The sequence below is a fragment of the Poecilia formosa genome, unplaced genomic scaffold (assembly GCF_000485575.1).
Source record: "Poecilia formosa unplaced genomic scaffold, Poecilia_formosa-5.1.2 Scaffold306, whole genome shotgun sequence".
NCBI lineage: Eukaryota > Metazoa > Chordata > Actinopteri > Cyprinodontiformes > Poeciliidae > Poecilia > Poecilia formosa.
The window spans coordinates 399,907-419,309 of NW_006800245.1; the positions used below are offsets into that span (position 1 = coordinate 399,907).

Sequence of the window (19,403 nt, forward strand, 5' to 3'; positions counted from 1 at the left end):
GTGACATTTACTTATAACTTGCATAGGTAAAAGCAAATTGAGTGGGCACCAAAACTCTAGCCCAGGGGCCCATATCCTCCTGTGTCCAACCTTGGTGGTCGCCAGTTTGCAGTTTTTTAATTGTATCTGTACAATTCTTCTACAATCAATCTATCATGGCTCATTCATCTTTTTACATCAGTCCTCAACCTGGAGGCGAAAAGACTACCTAAATTACGCCTTTTAATAACACATCACCTTTTAAGTAAATAAAATTCTAAAAGGGCATTACGTCCACCTGCAACTTCCCAAACTTATTTCTAAGCAAAATAAAATGATTTTGATTTATTTTTCTTTAGTTTATTGCTATATGAACGGTTGAAGCAGGATTTGTCGGTGATGGTGGGCACAGCTCAGCTGTTGCCTTGAGTCCAGTGCTCAGCGTCAGAATGCCCCAATCTCCATGCCCCACGGCCTGTAAGGCTTCGACATGGTGGAGGTGGGACTCACTGTACCGATGGCCGTCGGGGAGATGAGAGGAAAGGCCCCAAAGGAGAGGGGGAAGGCCGAAAGCGAGGAGAGAGACGAGACGAGAGGTGGGGACAACTTAGATGTCGGCACAGGTAGACTGAGGGCTAAGGAGCCGTTGGGAGGCACCCTGAGAGACTCCGTGGGGGACAGCATGCTGAGTCTGGACGCTCCAGAAGCCTCACCGGATGAGGAGGATGAGGAAGAAGAAGAGGAGCAGGAAGAGGGTGGACTGCTGTTTGTTCTGGGCGCAGGTGTCCTGCCCTGAGGGTGCTGCAGAAGAAGATGGTGGGGGAGAGGGGACGGGGCTGTTCCATACGCCGAGCCCCAAGCAAAGTGCTCCAGTCCAGTGTGAACCTCCCTCTGGGAGGCGTAGTTGCTGAGGTGGGACACCAAGCGGACCCGCAGGGAGTCTGTGCTGTCCCGGCCCTCGATGATGCTCAGGTAACGGGCCGTCTCTGCCAGACACTCCCTGAAGCCCAGACTGCGGTAATCCTTAGCAAGAGCATGAGCCTCAAAGTAACCTGTGAGGCAAGACAACAGGAGCCTGTCAGGTAAGACAACAGGAATGTCCAACCTACAGCAGAAAGTTCTGGCTTGCATTATGACGTCTGAGGGTTATTCACCTTTTCCTCCAGATGCATGAAGCATCTTCAGGTGGTCCACTGTCATCTGCAGAATTTCTGCTTTTTCCAATTTAGCTGATCCCTGAAAAGCAGGAAGATGAATATTGTGACTTTACACAAATTTCAACTGAATTTGGCTATAATCTGCATAAAAAAAAAAAAAAAGCAAAACCAAATGTGTGGGTTCAGGATTGTAATGAGGAGAAGAGTAATTCACCTGCTTCTCAAAAGCACTTGGTACCAGTCTTCTCAGCTCTGACAGGCTATTATTGATCCGGTCACGTCTTCTTTTCTCTATTATCTATTTGTAAACATTTCAATATAAAGACATATCAACATTCCCTCAGAAAATAGGTTGAAAATATAAATATATAAAATGAATTAAAATGGATACAATAATAATTGTGAATAGAGGAAGGGGGAAAAAAAGAACTGAGGTTTAAAAAAGTCAGTGCTAGATGTTTACATACCCCTCTGCGCCTTTTTCTTGCTTGAACTTGTGTAGTGGTGGTGGAGGGTGACATCGATCCTGGAGAATCAGCTTGACTGAAAGGAAAATATGTCTCAATTGTTTTTTTTAAATCATCGTAAAACATGACATGACTTGTTGGCACAATATATCTTTAATCTAAAAAGGATATAAAATATAATATATACAATCTAAATTCTAAGATATAACATATAATCTATCATGTATAGTTATTGTGGGAAAAAAAAAAAAAAAAAAACCTACCCATTTTCGTCGCCACTGTCCTTCTCCACCTCCACATTGTCATCCAGCTCGCTGTCTGATGAGCTGTAGTTGAGGCTTCGCTTCATTCTGATGTCCAGGCTCACACGGATGAAGGCGCGTTTAGTTTCACAGAGAGCTGCAGCCGCACAGGGTCCGAGCAACAGTTTGAACATCAGATCTGCTTCTGCTGGGGTGACTTTCACACCGCGGGAAGGGGGCGGGGCCTAAAGATTGAGGTGGGAGTGGTCCGAACTGGACTCGTTAGCGAGCTCGAACTAAAGCTGACACCAAAATGACGTGTTCGTTTAAGAAATAAACGCTATATGTATGACTGGAAAGGTTTGAGAGAAGCATTGTTCTTTATTTTCTGTTAGTAGCTAACAGATGAGCCTCAGTGAAAGTCTTCTTGTTAAAGTTTCTTTTTCAGCTTTTTTTTTTAGATTTTCAAAACGCTGAAGCTGAATCTATTATTTGTTCTTTTCTTAATGATATTTTTTTTACATTTTCTAAAACAAGCACATTTATTTCTTTAAATTATTCTGTTCAGTTGCACATATACCTACATATACCTGAGTATATTTTAGTAACTGTACAGTTTTTTTAATTGTGAATTTGTCATTACTGCACAGTCTCTTATTTTTCTTTTTTTTCTTTTTGTGTGCTCTCACTTACTTTAACTTTCTATTCTATTCTATTCTATTCTATTCTATTCTATTCTATTCTATTCCAAACAGAAGCAATAATGCATTTATAATTAGAATAAATGTTGCACTTATAGGGTTCCTGCTCTGAACCTGACAGTCCATCAGTGGAAGTCCCACCCCCTCCCCCAGCCCTCCACCCCGGCTGTCTCACAGAACCACTACCTTGTTGAGACACAGCTGTTTCTGCTCCATCAGGTCAGTTGCTAAGTTCATGCACTGGGGCGAGACAAGTGCAGATGAGATCTTGATTCCCGTGAACAACTGCTGCAAGACCAACAATTCCTGCTCTTAGCAGGTCATAGATATTTCCATAACGTCAGGTACAGCATGAAGTGAGGGCGATGATGAGCATCACACATCTCTCGCGTCATTTGAAGATAACATCATGCAAAGACAGTCACTATTTAAAAAAAAAAAATAAAAAAATAGAAACTTTGTCAGAGTAAACATCTGAAAACTACATTTCCAGGAAGATGTAATGTACAGAACCAAGATAATATTTTTTGTTGTTGTTGTTTTAAGTCAGACAGTTACAGAAGACTCAGTTCTTCTGTACATGTTGCAAATAGAAGATCAGTAACGGCACACCACCATGTAGGCTTCCTCCTTCCCACTGTAATAAAACTTTCCTGTGAACCTGCAAAAACCACAGACTGCATTGAAGGATGGATACTGATTATTCATTATAATTTGTCAGTGTGATCTTTTCATTTGAACACGAAAAATCAAGGCCTGCAAAGATAATAGACGTCAAATTGTATTAAAATGAGGAAGCAAAGAATAATGAATGAACTGTAACAATGGCGAGCGTATATCTGGATTGCTTATGTCTATTAACATGCTCTACACATTTTTATGTAACAAATGTCATTACTACGATTACTATAATAATGTTTTTTTTTCACCAGCCTTAATTTTTGTTGCCCACAGATTAGATGGATGGATTTATGGGTGGATGGACACATTAAAAAAGCTGGTGCTGCTCAATCATTTGTCACATTGACAGGCAACTTAAAAAAAAAATAGATCTGGAAATAAAAATAATAAAAAAAAGAAATTCATACTGACCCTAACTGGAAGATACTTCAAAATTATATATTTTATACTCATAAAATATATAAAGTAGCACTCAGCTATCTCAAACATCAAAGATCTTGTTGAGTTTGAGAAAGCAAGTCAGACAAACTATCCCTTTTTATCAGATCTTGTATCATCTCACATACATGACATTTGTTGAGTGACAGATAACAGCTTAAAGATGTTTTGAATCACTTTAATATTGTTTATCATCTTATTATAGTAATGGGTCTCCACTGTGACAGGATTTCTCAGGTGGTTTCCATTATGCATACTCAAACCATTCACACCTCACTGTCAAGGTCCTCTACATTAGCGTCAGCATTCCTCTGGCTCCTTAAGGTCACTAATTATGATTTAGCTTCCCCCAAAACCTTGACCTTTGGCCTCTGGCATCAAAACCTTTTCTTCAGGAAGGTCAGGGTGAACATTATAAGTGGTCCGATTCTGTTTGAACCTGTTCAGTTTCATCTCGTTTGTCTATGACTGCCACATTTCTCTAGATTATCTTTAAGTTGAACAACCCTCAGCAGCATGCCAGCGCGGCCGGTGACCGCTGCACTTCATTTAGCACCAGCTCGTAGATGAAACTGCTCCCAAAACCGACCGTGTGCCAGGAAGCTAAAAGGTATAAGCAAGCATTTGTTTGAAACTGGCGTGTGCCCAGCTGCCTTCCTCAATCTTCCCTCAGGTTTCCCTGGGTGACTCTTTTGTGTGTGTGTGTGTGTGTGTGTGTGTGTGTGTGTGCGCGCCTGTGCGTGTTTGTGTGTGTGTTTACGTGTGTTTGCGTGAATGAGAGTGTGTGGGCGTGTTCTGGAGGTGCTGTTTCCCACAACCCCGATCTAATTCCGTGGTAACTCAATCTCCGTGTGAGCTCTTCCCGGCGAGTGTTCTCCCGCCCGTCGACAGTCTCTCCCTGGCTGGCTGAGTGTGTCTGACGGAGGCCTAGCCCTCGCTTCCCCAACCTCCTCCCCCGCCCTCCGCCTTGTCCTACGCACCCTCCCATCAGGATTGATTTACTATGTCAACCGTCGTGGCAGTCGGCAGCAGCGGCGCTCACAGCCGGGCCCGCATCCTGTGTGCACACCATCTTGACATCTTATACCTGCCACTCAACAACTGCTGCAGTGGGGTTTGTGTTTTGTGGGTGCTGTGGGGAAGGGAGGCCGTCAGGAAGGCACTTGAGCATGTGAGATAATTTCCTTGTTCATGTTTTATTCAGCTGAGGAATGGTGCAGGGGAGTTGGCGAAGGAAAAAGCCTGAACTTTGTTGCACGCAAGAGGTATGATATTATGTAAGGAAGGGAAAATGCCACCCAAGTTGGTCCTAAATAAGCCGTCTGACTTGGGGAAATGTCTCCAAGACAGCCCCTGTACAACAATGTTATCCTATGGGCCACAGCTTCCTGCCTGTCCCCTTATTCCAGTCAGCACCCAGGCTCTATATCGGGCAGAGAACAGACCAGGCCTGAGATCCATTCCCACTGTTCAACCACAATACACCCGCCTTCTCATTCTTTACTTTCCTGCCTTTGTTGGCATCCTTTCTATTTGTGCTTTTTGGATAGGTAAAGCCAAGAAGGATATGTTGACTTCCTTGTTTCTTTGTTTAGCATGGGGTTTTGTTTCTTGTTTCATTCAGTTGTTTTTTTTTTCCCTATGGTCAGCTCTCAGGTTAGAACGCTGCCACTAACCTCTCTGCTTAAATCACAAGATGAAAAATCTTTTTTTTTTTTTTTTTTGACAAACAAGAATAACTAAATGGAATATATGCCAGTCATTTTACCCCACAGAGATACATAGGCCTTATAATTAGTTACTTGGTGCCATTCATCTTTTTGCAAGCTCACAATGGTGGGAAGGAAGATCACAAGACTGATTTCTAAATAAGCGCAGCAGGAGACAGCGCATGATGTCTGTCCAGAGAAAGACAGCTTACTTTTAAGGCCATGCATTGTGTCCCCACTGGAAGAACACAGTTTGCATATCAATAGAGTATCAGTAGGGTATATGTGTATTTATATAGCTTTGCTCATCTAGAAGCTGCAATTTAAAAAAAAAAAAATTTCTTCTCCAAAATAGATCAAACTCCTTTTGACTGGTTAGAGTGTATGAATGGTCTCAGTCATTTCACTGCAGCAAGTATTTGTATGTTTCTTGCTGGGAGATGAAGGCGTTTAGAGAGCATGATGCTGCCACCGCCACGTTTCACCACAGGGATGTTATGTTCAGGGTAATGTGCAGTATTAGTGTTTTTTATATTTTTTTATCACTCATAGTGTTCTACCAAAACATTCAATGTCAGAGTCATTTAATGGGAACGCCTTCTTCTGCTTGTTTTGTGAGTCCTCTATGAGAACCAGTGGCAAACTTTAAATGGCACTTTTTATGACTTTTTTTCAACAATGTCTTTTTGCCACTTCCAAAAAGGCCAGATTCATGGAATGCATGACTAATAGCCATCCTGTTGATGTACACTGTGTTGAATAATTACAAAAAAAATATTATATTTAAGGGATGCTGGGTGTAAGAGACAGAATGCAAATGTATTCCAAAATATTCTGATTCAGATATTTATTCGTAATATAAAAAAAAAAAACACAAATCCCTTTTTCTCTACTTCAAAACCTTACTTTGTTTCGATCTGCCAATTAAAATACCAATCCAATATATTGACATTTGTGGCTGTTGTGGGACAAAATGCGAAAGCATTCAAAATTTGCAAGTGACTGTAAATGCAGGCAGAATAAATAAAGAAAAAAGGGTCAGTTTACTGTGCGATGAGTTTATTATTATGTATACATAAAAAGCTTTCTCTTTTTAAAAAGAGAGCCGGCTCCTTTCCCAGTGGATGCTCTCTGCCAGCTGTCTGCTCTGCAGTGAAGTAGTGCTTTCCCAAGCTCTGACCTGTGGGAAAATCTGTTGTGGCCAGTAATTGATTCCGCCCTGCCAGCCCCATTACTCTCCACTGCAGTCAAACTGCCAGTGATCTGCTGAAAGCCCCTGTTAGCACAGCCCCCTTTACTTTTTCTCTTCACTCTTACACAAACATGAAGCAGAATCCAAGCATGTCCCACCGTTAGATCTATTAAGTTGATTTCTTAACATTTCTAAGTGTAAAGTTTATAAGAAGCCTACTAAAAAAAAAAAGATCCTCTCCATATTTATTGTTAAAAAAAAAAAAAAAACTCCAAGTGTTGTATGTCATTTTTGTAAAGTGTTTTTCTTGAGATTCATCCCTAAAACAAAATGTTGTATCATCACTGTATCGTCTGTTTCACTTAAAGGGACTAATTTGATTATTTCTTTAGCCGGATAGCTGCATGACAGACACAAACACACCCTCATGAGCTTGTCATAAAATATTCAGTGCAGTCAGCTGCAGAGATGGTTGACTTGCTTCCCTCTGCCCAACACTTACCACATGTCTAAATAAAGATAAGTGCACTCCCCTCCTTCCAATTAGTGTTCAATTATGGGGGCTGTGCTCCGCGCATATGCATCTGTGCTTCCCAGTCTGCTGCCAGCAGGTGTGTGTGCGTGTGTGCCTGCAAGGTTACACCAGGATTACCGGGGCCATGGGAGGAGGATAAAAGCGTGCATCCTAACTCACTGTATATTCGCATGATGATCCTCTAACTTCTTGCCATACCGATTAGGTAGCGTCACTTTGAACCGGGCCTACTTAGGACCTGTGGAAAATAATCTCTCCTTGTGAGCTGCAGAAAGACACGAGTGGCCTCAAGCCGAGTGATTTATCAAGGATTCTCATGACTCTGGTGGGCTTTATATAACTACCAGCTGAGGGGTGCACTTTCCCATATTGTAAGGGGTCAGGAGGCCACCCTCTGAGCACTGCGCCAGAGGAATTCCATCCCACTGTTTGGAGATCTGAGAATGGATAAAAGACGAGAGAACTGTACTTTGTGCATCAGTTTAGCTCCTGGTGACCCCCACCCACTCACCCACTGACTGAACCCCATGAACAGCTCTCTCCCTACACAGCGTGCTTCATTGACAGAACAAGCAGCTTCACTGTGAAAGGGACCCCCCCTCACTGGCCCTCCTTCACCCTCTTTCCTTCAACTCTCCCTTCGCAGCCCCACCGTCGGTGTGCTGCAAACCAGCAGCCCGAGGCTCAGGGAGCGTGTGGGATAAAGGGATGAGAGGGAAGATCAAAGCAGGAAGCATGAAAAAGCTCAAAGCACACAAGCAAGAGGCACCTCCCTGACCCCGTCATAAACACACACACACATAAGCACATGCACGCACACACACACGCACACACACTCTTCACCCCGGCTACGCAGCATGGCCTGGCGCCTGCCCCTATGCCTCTCCCTGCAGCTGCAGAAAAAGGCAAAGAGGAGAGGGCACATCGTTCAGGTCGTGTGAGCCTCTCTGATGGTAGTTTGTTACTGCTGGGAACCTGACCTGAACTGATGCCCCCTGCTGGTGCCAGACTTGCAGCACACACCTGTTCAATGCCACTCATCAAACTTGAAGTCACATTTTTCTTCACTTAAAGCGGCAGTGTTATGTGTTTTCCCAGGCACATAGCAATATTTAATAGGAAGAAACCACTTTCAGTGGTGAAAAAAATATTGTATATATCATAAAAGAACTTGACTTTGCAATTTAATGCCCTGGAATTATTTAGGCCTCTGTTTAGGCCTCCTTCGAGGCTGCTCTTTCCAAGCACTCCACCTTCAGGAGGTTGCTCTTGTATTAATTATTTAATAGCATTTTTTACCAGCGTTGCACTCAGAGGTAGCTTGTACAATAAGCTCAGCAGATGCACGGCTCCACTAGGTGTTTGCTAATTGCTGCTGGCTAGTCTGAGGAGCTGAATCTGCTTGTAAGATTGGAAATTGCTACTCCTGTCCTAACAATCATTTTGCACAACTGAATGGCTGCCATGGGAGATAAAAAGATTCCTCAGACATGCATGAAAGAACCAAAGCAACAGTTCAGGTATGTTTTTGATGAGAGAATAACATTAAAACATGATGCAAAGCCAAAAAAACAAAAACAAAACTGTTTTACATAATACTTCCTCTTTAAGAAGGATTGCACATAACTAGAAGGTGGTTTAGTTACAATTTGTCAGAGGTGCTGAAGAAAGCCTGGTAATATATAAACTAAATCATTTTCACGACTTGATTTTATGAGCTGCAAGCCATTATCACCAGAATTAACAGAAAGAAACACTTGCAGCATGTCACTCTGTGTATTTATATAGTTTCTGCCCAGGTCCCTCTTGAAAATGAGATCTAGATCTCAATGTTGTTTTACCTGATTACCAGATAAGTAATACTATTCAGAACTGAACTGCAGACATAAACTCTTTTTTTTAAATGATAATCTAACTGATTGAAACGCATGCGTATTTGAACTTTGATGTCTTGTGTTATCTTTTGTTTGTTTTTGTTTTTATTCTGACGCACAGCCTTCCCAACCAGATTCACACCATATCACACCAAGTTCAGTTCCAGGCATAATCAGCCATGACCCAGTTTTACCTGCTGGCACATGAAGTTGCAGTTTACAAAAAGCTCAGTCAGACACTAGAAGCTCCTCCTTGGCCCTGAGGATCCTCTCTCCATTATTCATGAGTGCTCAGGTTGGACCCTGGGAACAAGCTAAACGAGGCCCTGTGTCAATACGCAACACTGGCCGCCACAATGAGCTCTGCCTCCAACTACACTGTTGACAGACACTGACACAAAGGGGCTGAAAGGGGTCCCCCTCCGTTCTCACACACACTGAAGAATGAGTCAGTGTGCGTCCGCTCAGAGCTGTGTTTGTACAGTATACGCAGCTTTTGTTCCTGGCCACTGTTCTCCCATCAATGGGGTCTGAAAGTGTTGATGAAAACCACAAGGAAGGGACTCCTCTGTGGATGCCAGCAAGAGTTCATGTTCATTAGACAGGCTCTGGGGCTGCTGGACGGCACCTGTATGTACACAGAGAAACTCCTGCTGACAGAACAACAAGTAATCAGCTTATTGGATTGGTAAACAGTCTCCCAAGACACATTGCAGCCAAGCCTCCTTTACATCGTGACTGTCATTGAAGGTAATATATGTGAAACACCAAATGAAATCCTTAAGTTGCGTGACATCGTTCATATCCATTCTTTTTCTTTGGTTTAATGTTTTTGGAAATTTTCCAAAATACCGAAAGTGTTTTTAAAAAATTCCAAAGTGTTGACACCAATGCTCTTTAGCATGAGAGCTTAGAATGAAACATGTTTTTGTTTTTACTATTTACATAGTATTTCCAAGCCAAATAATCCATAAAGATATAAGAAACAGTCCCGCCATAGAACAACAACCTTAATGTGATGGAGATGTTGAGTGTCTAATTCTTGGGCCTATGTTTTCCAAGGCTCTAAAATTGTCAGGTGAGGGATTAGATTTGCGTAAAAGTGATTTGGTAATCTGCATAGTTACAAATCACTGACCTTGATTAGCCTGGTCCAGTTTGGGAAGACTCTGGAACTAATCATAAATCCAGCCTGTTTGGAGGTAAAGGCACAAAGTGGCTAAAGATCTTTCTTCAGGGAATTGCTTGGTCTCAAGGAAGCTCCCTCCAGGTACATTTTGCACCTACAGGGAGGAATATTGAGGTTAGTTGGGGTACAAACAGAAGCAAGCAATAACAATATTTGATTGAAAAGCAATTTAACATAACCCCAATGTTAGGAAAAGTGCATTCAAATGTTTTTGTTTTCTCAAATAGAATGAAGGTTTCATATCTTTGCGAATGCATGAAAGATTCTTTGCGCAGCACAGAAGAATTCATTTTAAGTTTATCAATCAGTAATTATACTTCCCCCCCAATGATGATCAAATTTAGTAACAAATTCCTCAGACAGACTTACAAGCTAATGATTAGCTACTTAGTTGCTTCATATTTTGGTTTAATGAAATTACCTACCTCATAATTTTATTTTTTTTTTTCCTTTTTGATTTGCTGGGTGTCTATGAAATCCTCATAGGTTGGTAAGTTCCTTCCTTTCACAGTCTTATCAATATAAAAATCCTGTATAATTTCCCCATAGAGATCTGTTATTATATGTCAATGTGTTTTATTTATATACTTAATACATTTTTGTTTTGTTTTGTTTTTTTTTCCAACAGTGCATTGTTAGGACCTTTATGACCTTTATGTTTCCAAAAATATGTTCATCAAAAAAAAAAGAGAGAAAAGACTTTAAAATTATGGCAGTGTATTTATAAAATATCTGATAATAGAAGTTTCCCCTGTCTAAAGTACTAAAACATAAAACAGATATTAGAAATAAATGTTTCTCCGCGTCAGAGAATAGGGGGCCACTTGGGCTACTTCTATCCAAGTGCCCTAAATAATTTGAAGTCGTTTGGAAACTTCACACTTGAATTGCTGTACAAATGCCGCCATCTGCTGGTTCACATCTAAATTACCACAAGTTTCAAAGATTTAAATGTCAACGCCTTTATCTTTACGAGCATTTTAATTTAAAATGCATATAAGAACAAATGAATTAGCTGTTCAAATACGTCTGAGTTTGGCAGTTTTATAGTGTATGTTTACCTGAATGGCCTTCTGAAACAGAGGAACTCATTTTCAAGGATAAGGACAAAAGAAACAGTATACAAATAATTTTAAAATAAAATACATAACATGTTATTTAATGACGACAAGAGTAGTTCTACATAGATAGAAAACATTAAATCTTTAACAAACAAATTATTTAAAAAAGTCTATAGGGAAAGCACAAAAAGCATGCATATTTTTCCTTCTATGCAGTCAGGCAGAAATCAGGTGATCCTATTACACGATTATCTGCTCGCTTTAAACAATGCTGAAGTCAGTAAAGCCAGAGCCAAAACCAAAAGCGATCATCACATGATTCAATTATTATTATTATTTAATTATTCGAGACCACGCCCCCTAATCTGGCCATTTCCGAAGCGACGGGGCACCTGCTGATGATTGGTGGTTGGGAGTTATCAGCCGGCTTGAAATAGGGAAGTTTGTCAAGTCGCCTGTGTCCGGCTTTTAGATCGTGAAGTGTTTCGTGGTGCTGATTGAGCGCTTTCTCTGGCATCATGGTCGAGCAGTTTGTAGGAAAGTGGACTCTAGTCTCCAGCGAGAACTTCGATGAATACATGAAGGCAGTCGGTAAGTTTTCTTTTTTCTTTTTTAAATTATACTTTAAATGGGTCTGATGAGTTTTAGTTGCATACAAATTCTTTTGTCTATAGGTATGAGCTTTGCCACTCGCCAGATGGGGAACCTGGCAAAGCCCAACCTGATCATCAGCGTGGCGGATGACGGGGTCATTTCAATAAAGGCTGAGAGCACTTTGAAGACGACCTCGATCCAGTTCAAGCTGAACGAAGAGTTTGATGAGACGACGGCAGACGGGCGCAACGCAAAGGTGGGTCATTCTGTTCAAGTGTTTTTATATTACGATCCAAACTACTCCACGTTTACCCATTTTCCTTTCTTATCCCTCATTAGTCCATCTTCACCTTGGAGAATGGAAAACTTATGCAGAAACAATCATGGGAAGGAAAGACTACGACCCTGGAGAGGGAGGTTCAAGATGGAAAACTTACGGCTGTGAGTGAAATGTCTGACAAACTTTTAATAGCTCGAACATCACACTTGTCCTTTTAAAATGTAGTTCACTACTAATGAAACGAAACCAGTGTAAAAATGTGTTTAAGTTTGGGGGGAGTGGGGGAAATCACAGCTATTCCATTTTTAGTAATTTAACCATTTTAAAACGACAAATGGTTTGTCTTTGTCTCAACAGAAATGTATCATGGATGATGTTGTTGCAGTTAGGACCTATGAAAAGGCAGCATAACCTCCCTGTGAGCCGGATGCTAATGAATTGAGGTCTATGAAGCTCTAAATAAAATCTATGATGCTACTTTCAGTGTGGTTGTGCTTAATTAAGATGAGCTCTACACTTTTTTCTTTTTTTTATGGCTTCAAATGTAATGGTCTCTGTAAATCTGCAGTACAATTGTGGGTGGAGCTTATGTTCTGCCCCTCTGTACAAGTTTTTAATTCTGAGCTTTCAAAGCTACTTATCAGCACAAGACTGATTGAACTGGGATGATTTCCAAGACTAATCATAGCTTTGAGACGCTAATGCCTCTTATTGCTTCATGGACTTGGTTCCATGCCTGCTTTTAAATTAATGAAAGTAATTCAGCTGGATGAAACCATTTAATGCAAAAAGCGTTAGTTTGCTGGGATGCCTAAGCCTGAAGGACGAGCAACATTGCATTCCTTAGGGAGGTCAAATCCCTCCTTCGGTTGGTACTGGGATCCCTCTCTGTGTGCAGGAGGCATTTTATCTTGCACAGATGGGGGGTGGGGGGAATTGAAACGAGGACCTAATTGGGGGGGTCAGGTTCTCTGAAACTGGGTCGACTCATGAAGCCACAAAGGCTGCAGCTGAATGCTTGACTTGGCTTTGGGCCAACAACTAACACTGAACATGAGCATATTTTGTCAAGTGCATTTCCATTGAAAATCTTACTAAACCCCCACCCCTCTCTTTAACCCCATTAGTCTGGATTAAGCTTTGTGTGGATGGGGGGTGGAGGATTTAGGAAGCAGACTACTTTGAATTGGCTTTACCCTCTTAAACACAATCATACTATTGGCTGCTGAATTCATGTATTGTTCTATAGCTACTTATCTGCTCCTTCTGGTTATAAAGAGTCTAGCTAAAACTGTCCTAGTAAATGTTAACTATTCAGGATGGGTTTAGCCATAGTTATTTGTGGCTCATAATGGATATCAAATCTCTTAAAATTGTGAAGTCCAGTTTTTAGCAAACTGCTTGAAGAAATTAATTGGGGTACAAATGCATACACCAAGCAAAGGCTAAAGAATGTTATACATTTTCTAATTAGCTCTAGACTTTGGGCCTTTCTTGCACATAATGAAACTGTTCATTTACTCAATCTTTAGTCACTGTAGTGGGAAGTTCAACAGGTGTTTTTTCTAAGTGTACCTTGAGTGTTGCTCCACCCATCTTCAAATAAACTGCAGCCCCAGTGATTAAGTTTTTAAAGTGGATGGGTGAAGGAACCTATATTAAAGTCTAAATTAACTAACTCTGAGAGCATTAATACCATAGAGATCATTTTAAGGGTCTTTAGTAGAGGGGCAAAGATGCTTTGAGTCTATTAAAAATGAAAATTAAAACGCCGATTCTCGTTTAGTTTCTATCTTGCAGAAAAGCTGACATCTTGTGGCTGATTCTTGTAATGGCAGGTAAATATTGGACGGTACTACTGTATTGAGAAGGGGGGCACATTCCTCTTATAATTTGAAATTAATTTATTAATATACAATGTAGCTGATGCCAAAACTGTGCAACACTAGTTTCTCAGTTAGCAGTAACGTTCAAAAATGTCACCATAATTATTTGACTTCTTCCGGATGAACTGATCCAACCTTACGTCCGCACGTCATGGTTCGCCTGTAAACATGGCAGACCGAGAAAACACTGCCATGGAAGTGGACAAGAGAAAGAATAAGCCTTTCGTTGAACAAGTTAAGGCGCTGCTTGACGACGTTACCCACAGAACAGACAAGCGGAAGAGTCCAGAGCCTAAAAACAAGTCCGTCGAAAGCTGCTCGACTGTGGAGTACTGTGAGAAGCTACAGGCATGGATGTGGCAGTACTACACTGGATATGTGAACTGGCAAAGCTGGCTGCTAGCTTCAACTATGACCGTCCCACCCTGTTTACAGCCACCCAGCGGGACGTCCACCGCTCTTGTTTTTGATCCTCAGAACTGGCAAAATGCTTCCTTTGGCCTCCCGTTGTTGCCTTCTCCACCTACGGTCCATTCCCCGAGCAGCCGAGCGGGGCAAGCGGCTGTCGGGGCCCCAGCGGCCGCTCAGCAGCAGCAGCAGCAGCAGCAGCGGGATCATGGAAATGCACAGAGACAGGGTAAAGGCTGCCGACCTGACCGCCTTTGTTTACACTCAACCGATTTTGTTGTGTACAAATGAAATCATGGCCTACTGTGTGATTTGTATGGTGACGGGAGGGAAAAAAAAAAAAAGCCCACCAACGACTTAATTAGTGGGTACGACTTAATAATTATCATTAATAATGGACAAATCCGATCTCATTTCGTTTTATTTCAATCTCTGAATGAATTGTAAGTCCCTTACTTGCTAGTTAGACAGGAAGCGATTCTTAGCAGCACTTTCGGCTGCTTAAAAAGCTCCAGCGTCCACCTAAGCAATACGCTGACTTCGGGGAAGTTGTACATTTCATCACCTATCACGTTTAATTCGTGGCCTCGAGTTATTAAGTCGTGCCCACGAATTAAGTCGTGGCCTTGAGTTTTTTTCTCTTCCTTGTCACCTGACGGGCTCCGTAGGTTTGCGTTTATGATTATTTCTGTCACACAACTTTAAAAGAACTCTTGATCAAAATACAGAATCCCCAATATTTTGAAAGAATAGTACAAACAATTAGTTAAAAACGTATTCTAGGCTTCAAAATAAAACAAACAAAAAAATTTCTCAACTACATCTAAAACTAATAAAATGTGTGTGTGTGTGTGTTTCAGTTTTAAATATGATTGCTGGCGCAACTTTTGTGTGCTAAGCAGGTTGTGCTATTTAAAATTAGCTGTTTTAAAATTTGCTTGAGCTTCTGTATCATTGACCCAACATATTGTGTCACAGTTTGGCTTCTACTGTAATATCTACCGTAATTTTTAAAAGTAATATGCATCTGGTGCCATTGTCGTATTCTATACTTCCAAATATGACAAAGCATTAATTAGGGAATGTTATTTGACACTGACATTATGCCATTATTGCGTTAATAGAGTTGCAGAATGTGCATAATCCTGTGTTAGAGATTTTGTTGGAAAGCCTTTAGTAGTCCTTTAAAACTCAACGACTTTCTAGAAAATTCAAGTATTTGTTGAGATCTTCGATTTCTCAGGTACAGAAGGAAATAGTAAAACTTTAATTCCAGATTGCAAATGAATTTCTCGTTTCATTTGAATACTGTGGATTTAAAGGTTATGTTCTTTTGAAACAGCTTCATTTTCATACTTCTTCTCACCAGGTCGAGAGTACAGCATTCCTTCACCTCTCCAAAGACTTATGGCAGAGATGGTGGATTTCTTCATATTGTTTTTCATCAAAGCAACCATAATCATCAGTATCATGCACCTAAGTGGAATTAAGTGAGTTTATTTTGTTAATCTGGGAGAAAGGTGACAGATTATTATTTTTTGATTATCCTATTTGGAAAGTTAAATGTATACACTGCCTTGCAAAACTATTTGGGATTTCATGTGTCAGACCAGCACAAAGTAGTTTATAATTATGTGGTAAAAGGAACTGAATACTTAACTTTCATTTATTTTATTGTTTTACAAATAAACTGAAATGTGTTGGGTGTTTTTTTTTTTTCTTTTTACTCAACTCTTCTATACCACTGGATAAAATAGACCTATTCCTAACTGTGCTAAAGTTTTTTGCTGTGCTTCAACAAATGACACGAAAAAGGCACTCTTAGGTGGAAAAACCTCAACTGTTTGCATCTGGATCTGTTTTGCTTCTCAGAGACGTTTCCAAGTTTGCCATGCATTTCATTGTGGAGGAAATCGATGAAGACACATCGATGGAGGAGTTGCAGAAAATGATGCTCGTTGCCCTCGTGTATCGGATATTAGTTTGTTTTTATGAGGTGAGAAGCTTTAATAGTATTTCATAGTTTCCCAGGCGCCAGCTGCATATAGCTGCAGCCTGCAGACAAGAAGTGACGAAGGTGCATCTCTCTCTTCTGTATTCAGATTGTATGCATTTGGGGAGCTGGCGGAGCCACTCCAGGGAAATTTCTCATCGGTCTCAGAGTTGTTACGTGCGATTCGTCGGTTCTGGTTCAGCCCAATAGGGTGCTTGTAGTGCCGGCAACAAATGTTTCCCTGTCCGCGTAAGCAACTTGCTTTCTATATCTTTTTTTTTTTTCTTCTTAAATCTATCCCAACTCTTCCTCAAACCTTGACCCTGTCCTCACTCGTGTTTTCCTCTGCAGGTCAACGGTCCGAGCCCTGAACAAGAACTTTTCCATTGCCTTCTTTTTCCCAGCATTCATCACGCTCCTCTTCTTTCAGCACAACAGGACTGTCTATGACATGGTTGCTGGTACGATAGTTGTCAAGCGCTCCAGAATCAGATGACACTGAAGCTGACAGAAAAATTATATATATATATATATATATATATATATATGTGTGTGTGTGTGTGTGTATGGAGAGAGAGAGAGTGCAGGAGTAAAATAACTCTGAAGAGGAACAAGATGACATCTTTAAGAAAAAACCTGTGACACTGCTGTGAAGAGAAGAGGTTTTGGACCGGTGCTGAGTCTGAAACACTTCAGTATGAACTTTTTAGGTTCACTGTTTGGTGCATTTCTGCACTCAGTGTCTGTTTGCTGCTTTATACACAGGAGGGATGAAGCTAAATGCATTATTTTCTTGTTAACACAAGCTTGCCTTGTTTGTAATTGTCCCCCTATTAAGGGTGAATGCCAAGTATGGATCAGTGTTTGAATTGTGAATTATGCATTTATGTCATTGTACTCCTCAGTATCTCTCTGCATCACAGCTCCTTTTCCAAAAGCCAGAAGTGAGACTTCTTAAAATGTAAAATATATATATATATATATATAAAACTAATTTAAAATCTTTAATTAATTGAAAAAAGTATTGGTATAAATGTTTTCTTTTATTTTTGATTTGAAAAATGTATGCTGATTGTATTTTTGATGCCAGGGACATTTAAAAATGAAGCAGGCAGGATTTTTTTTTATTTCTGCATCTCACTGTTCTGATATTTTATTGCATTTAAGAGTGTTGCTGAACAGGACTAAACACTCAGTATTGTCATTTATGGTTTATTTAGAATCATAAATGATCATCCCTGATGATGAGTTTGAGCTTTAATCGTTTCCTACATGGTCACTTTTTCTCCTGCCTACTCATCAGTTTATACCAGAAAAGGTTTTGGAAGTGTTTTAAGGTGATGAAGTAATTTCTACTTAAGTACGAAATGTGGAATTCAGTGCCTCCTTAGGGCTTCTCAGTATGAATTTCCAGCTTTCTTCTGTGCATATTCAGATTACTTTTAAGTTGGAATGCTCCATTGAAATCTAATCTGTAAAATTTCAGACAGAAAACTAGTTCTTAAACGTATAAATGCTCTGGGTTGTATTTGCTTTTAGAAAATGGTCAGGTAGGGAAGCGCAAAATGAGAGGGAGAAGTCATCAGGCTGGGACTCGAACCTGTGACGGCCGCGTCGAGGACTGACTTCTCCATACGTGGGTTGTGCTTTGCGCCCACGACAACTCAGCGCCCATTTTGGGTTGTATTTAAATGTGTTATTAACAAATAAATGTCTTTATTCTGTAGTCATATATTATATAGCGTCTCATTGGAAACTGGAGTCCACAGATTTACTTCAGCAGCTCTGTGGTCAGACTGTCCAAACGATGATTCACACTGTGGGAGTGACGCGCTGCGCTTACTCTACAATTACAAAAGCTCTGGTTTTACGTCACAAGATGTATTGAATGAAAATGTAAACCTTCACCTGAGCAATCTTTGCTTTAGCCGCATGCAGACAGTGAAGAAGCTGAGGGGTGACTCCTTTGGTGTGACTTAGATTTTTATTTTTTTGCATTTATGAAAATTAAATGAAATCACCCAAAGTTCATTGTGTTTCTGTGATGCCTTTGTTTCGCTTTTTGTTCAATAATTAACTGCAGATGAAAAATGTACAACATCCTACACAATTTTTGACATCTTCTCGCAAAGATGTGCAAAAAAAGAAGAAAAAAAAAAAAAGAAAAGCCTTAACGTAAATTCATCTTTTATTGCAGTGGCTCACACAGATTAATTAAATATTTGTTTGTTAATTAAAGGGGGAGAGAAAAAGGGTTAGGGTTTCAAGAAGTTCTTTTAATTTGTTTTTTTAGTCGCAGAATCACTGGCAAGAAATACTAGCGTTCTTAACAGTAAACTAAATGTAACTTAAGCATTGTTTTATTTTTACGGTCAGTCAAGAACTTGCTTGTAAGGTTTTCCAGGTCTAGATCAGTATGGAAAAAAACCCCCAAACATTTCTTTTAGCAAAAATATTTACATTTCCAGAATTCCTTGCCTATTATTTAAAAGAAAGAGAAAAAGATGATTTCTGAAAAACACATTTCACATCTAAACTCAAGTTTTATTCAGACTTGTTGAATGTTTTCCATGGGTTTCCAAGACTCTACATATAAAAAATCAAACAGGGTGTTCTTTTTTTCTTTTTCTTTTTTTTTTTTTACAGTTTTTGTTTGGCCTCTACTCTTCCCAGAATTGGCTTACTTTACACGGCCAACAAAAAATATCACAACATTTTTTTATTATGTTACGTAAAATACACAGTAATAATCTTTTATTGATCACATTTCTTAGTTAATAAATACAAGGAGAAACATTCACCAACTTTTACTCAAAGGCATTTGGCTGCATCCAATTAATTAACCTCAGCTAAACACAACAAATACTTCAGAAGAAAAAGTGACCCACATCCTGTTGTTGTTGAGACAGACTTCTGGAAATTCAATACGTTTCTTTAAATAAAGCAAATGTGGGAGTCATTTTTTTGTTATACAGCTACAAGAATTTACAGATGATTTGTTTTGTTGGGTTTTTTTT

At 40.2% G+C, this 19,403-nt stretch overlaps 3 protein-coding genes across 3 annotated transcripts; 2 read left to right on the forward strand and 1 right to left on the reverse strand.

The window, feature by feature from the left end:
- On the reverse strand, nt 1-2,294 carry LOC103152275 (hairy/enhancer-of-split related with YRPW motif protein 1-like). Its single transcript, XM_007572682.2, has 5 exons — nt 1,867-2,294; nt 1,604-1,679; nt 1,351-1,434; nt 1,134-1,215; nt 1-1,031 (listed from the first exon to the last, which is right to left on the reverse strand). Exons 1-5 carry the CDS (start codon nt 2,037-2,039, stop codon nt 424-426), a joined length of 1,023 nt encoding a protein of 340 aa, XP_007572744.1. The 5' UTR covers nt 2,040-2,294; the 3' UTR covers nt 1-423.
- A 9,336-nt stretch (nt 2,295-11,630) lies between these two features.
- On the forward strand, nt 11,631-12,576 carry fabp4b (fatty acid binding protein 4b). The gene is made up of 4 exons (XM_007572683.2): nt 11,631-11,816; nt 11,900-12,075; nt 12,159-12,260; nt 12,457-12,576. The coding sequence occupies exons 1-4, from the start codon at nt 11,744-11,746 to the stop codon at nt 12,508-12,510; spliced, it is 405 nt and encodes a 134-aa protein (XP_007572745.1). The 5' UTR covers nt 11,631-11,743; the 3' UTR covers nt 12,511-12,576.
- A 1,382-nt stretch (nt 12,577-13,958) lies between these two features.
- Nucleotides 13,959-17,360, forward strand: LOC103152277 (protein FAM8A1-like). Its single transcript, XM_007572685.2, has 6 exons — nt 13,959-14,622; nt 15,763-15,883; nt 16,266-16,389; nt 16,496-16,635; nt 16,738-16,912; nt 16,947-17,360. Exons 1-5 carry the CDS (start codon nt 14,154-14,156, stop codon nt 16,880-16,882), a joined length of 999 nt encoding a protein of 332 aa, XP_007572747.1. The 5' UTR covers nt 13,959-14,153; the 3' UTR covers nt 16,883-16,912; nt 16,947-17,360.
- Nucleotides 17,361-19,403: the final 2,043 nt, after the last annotated feature.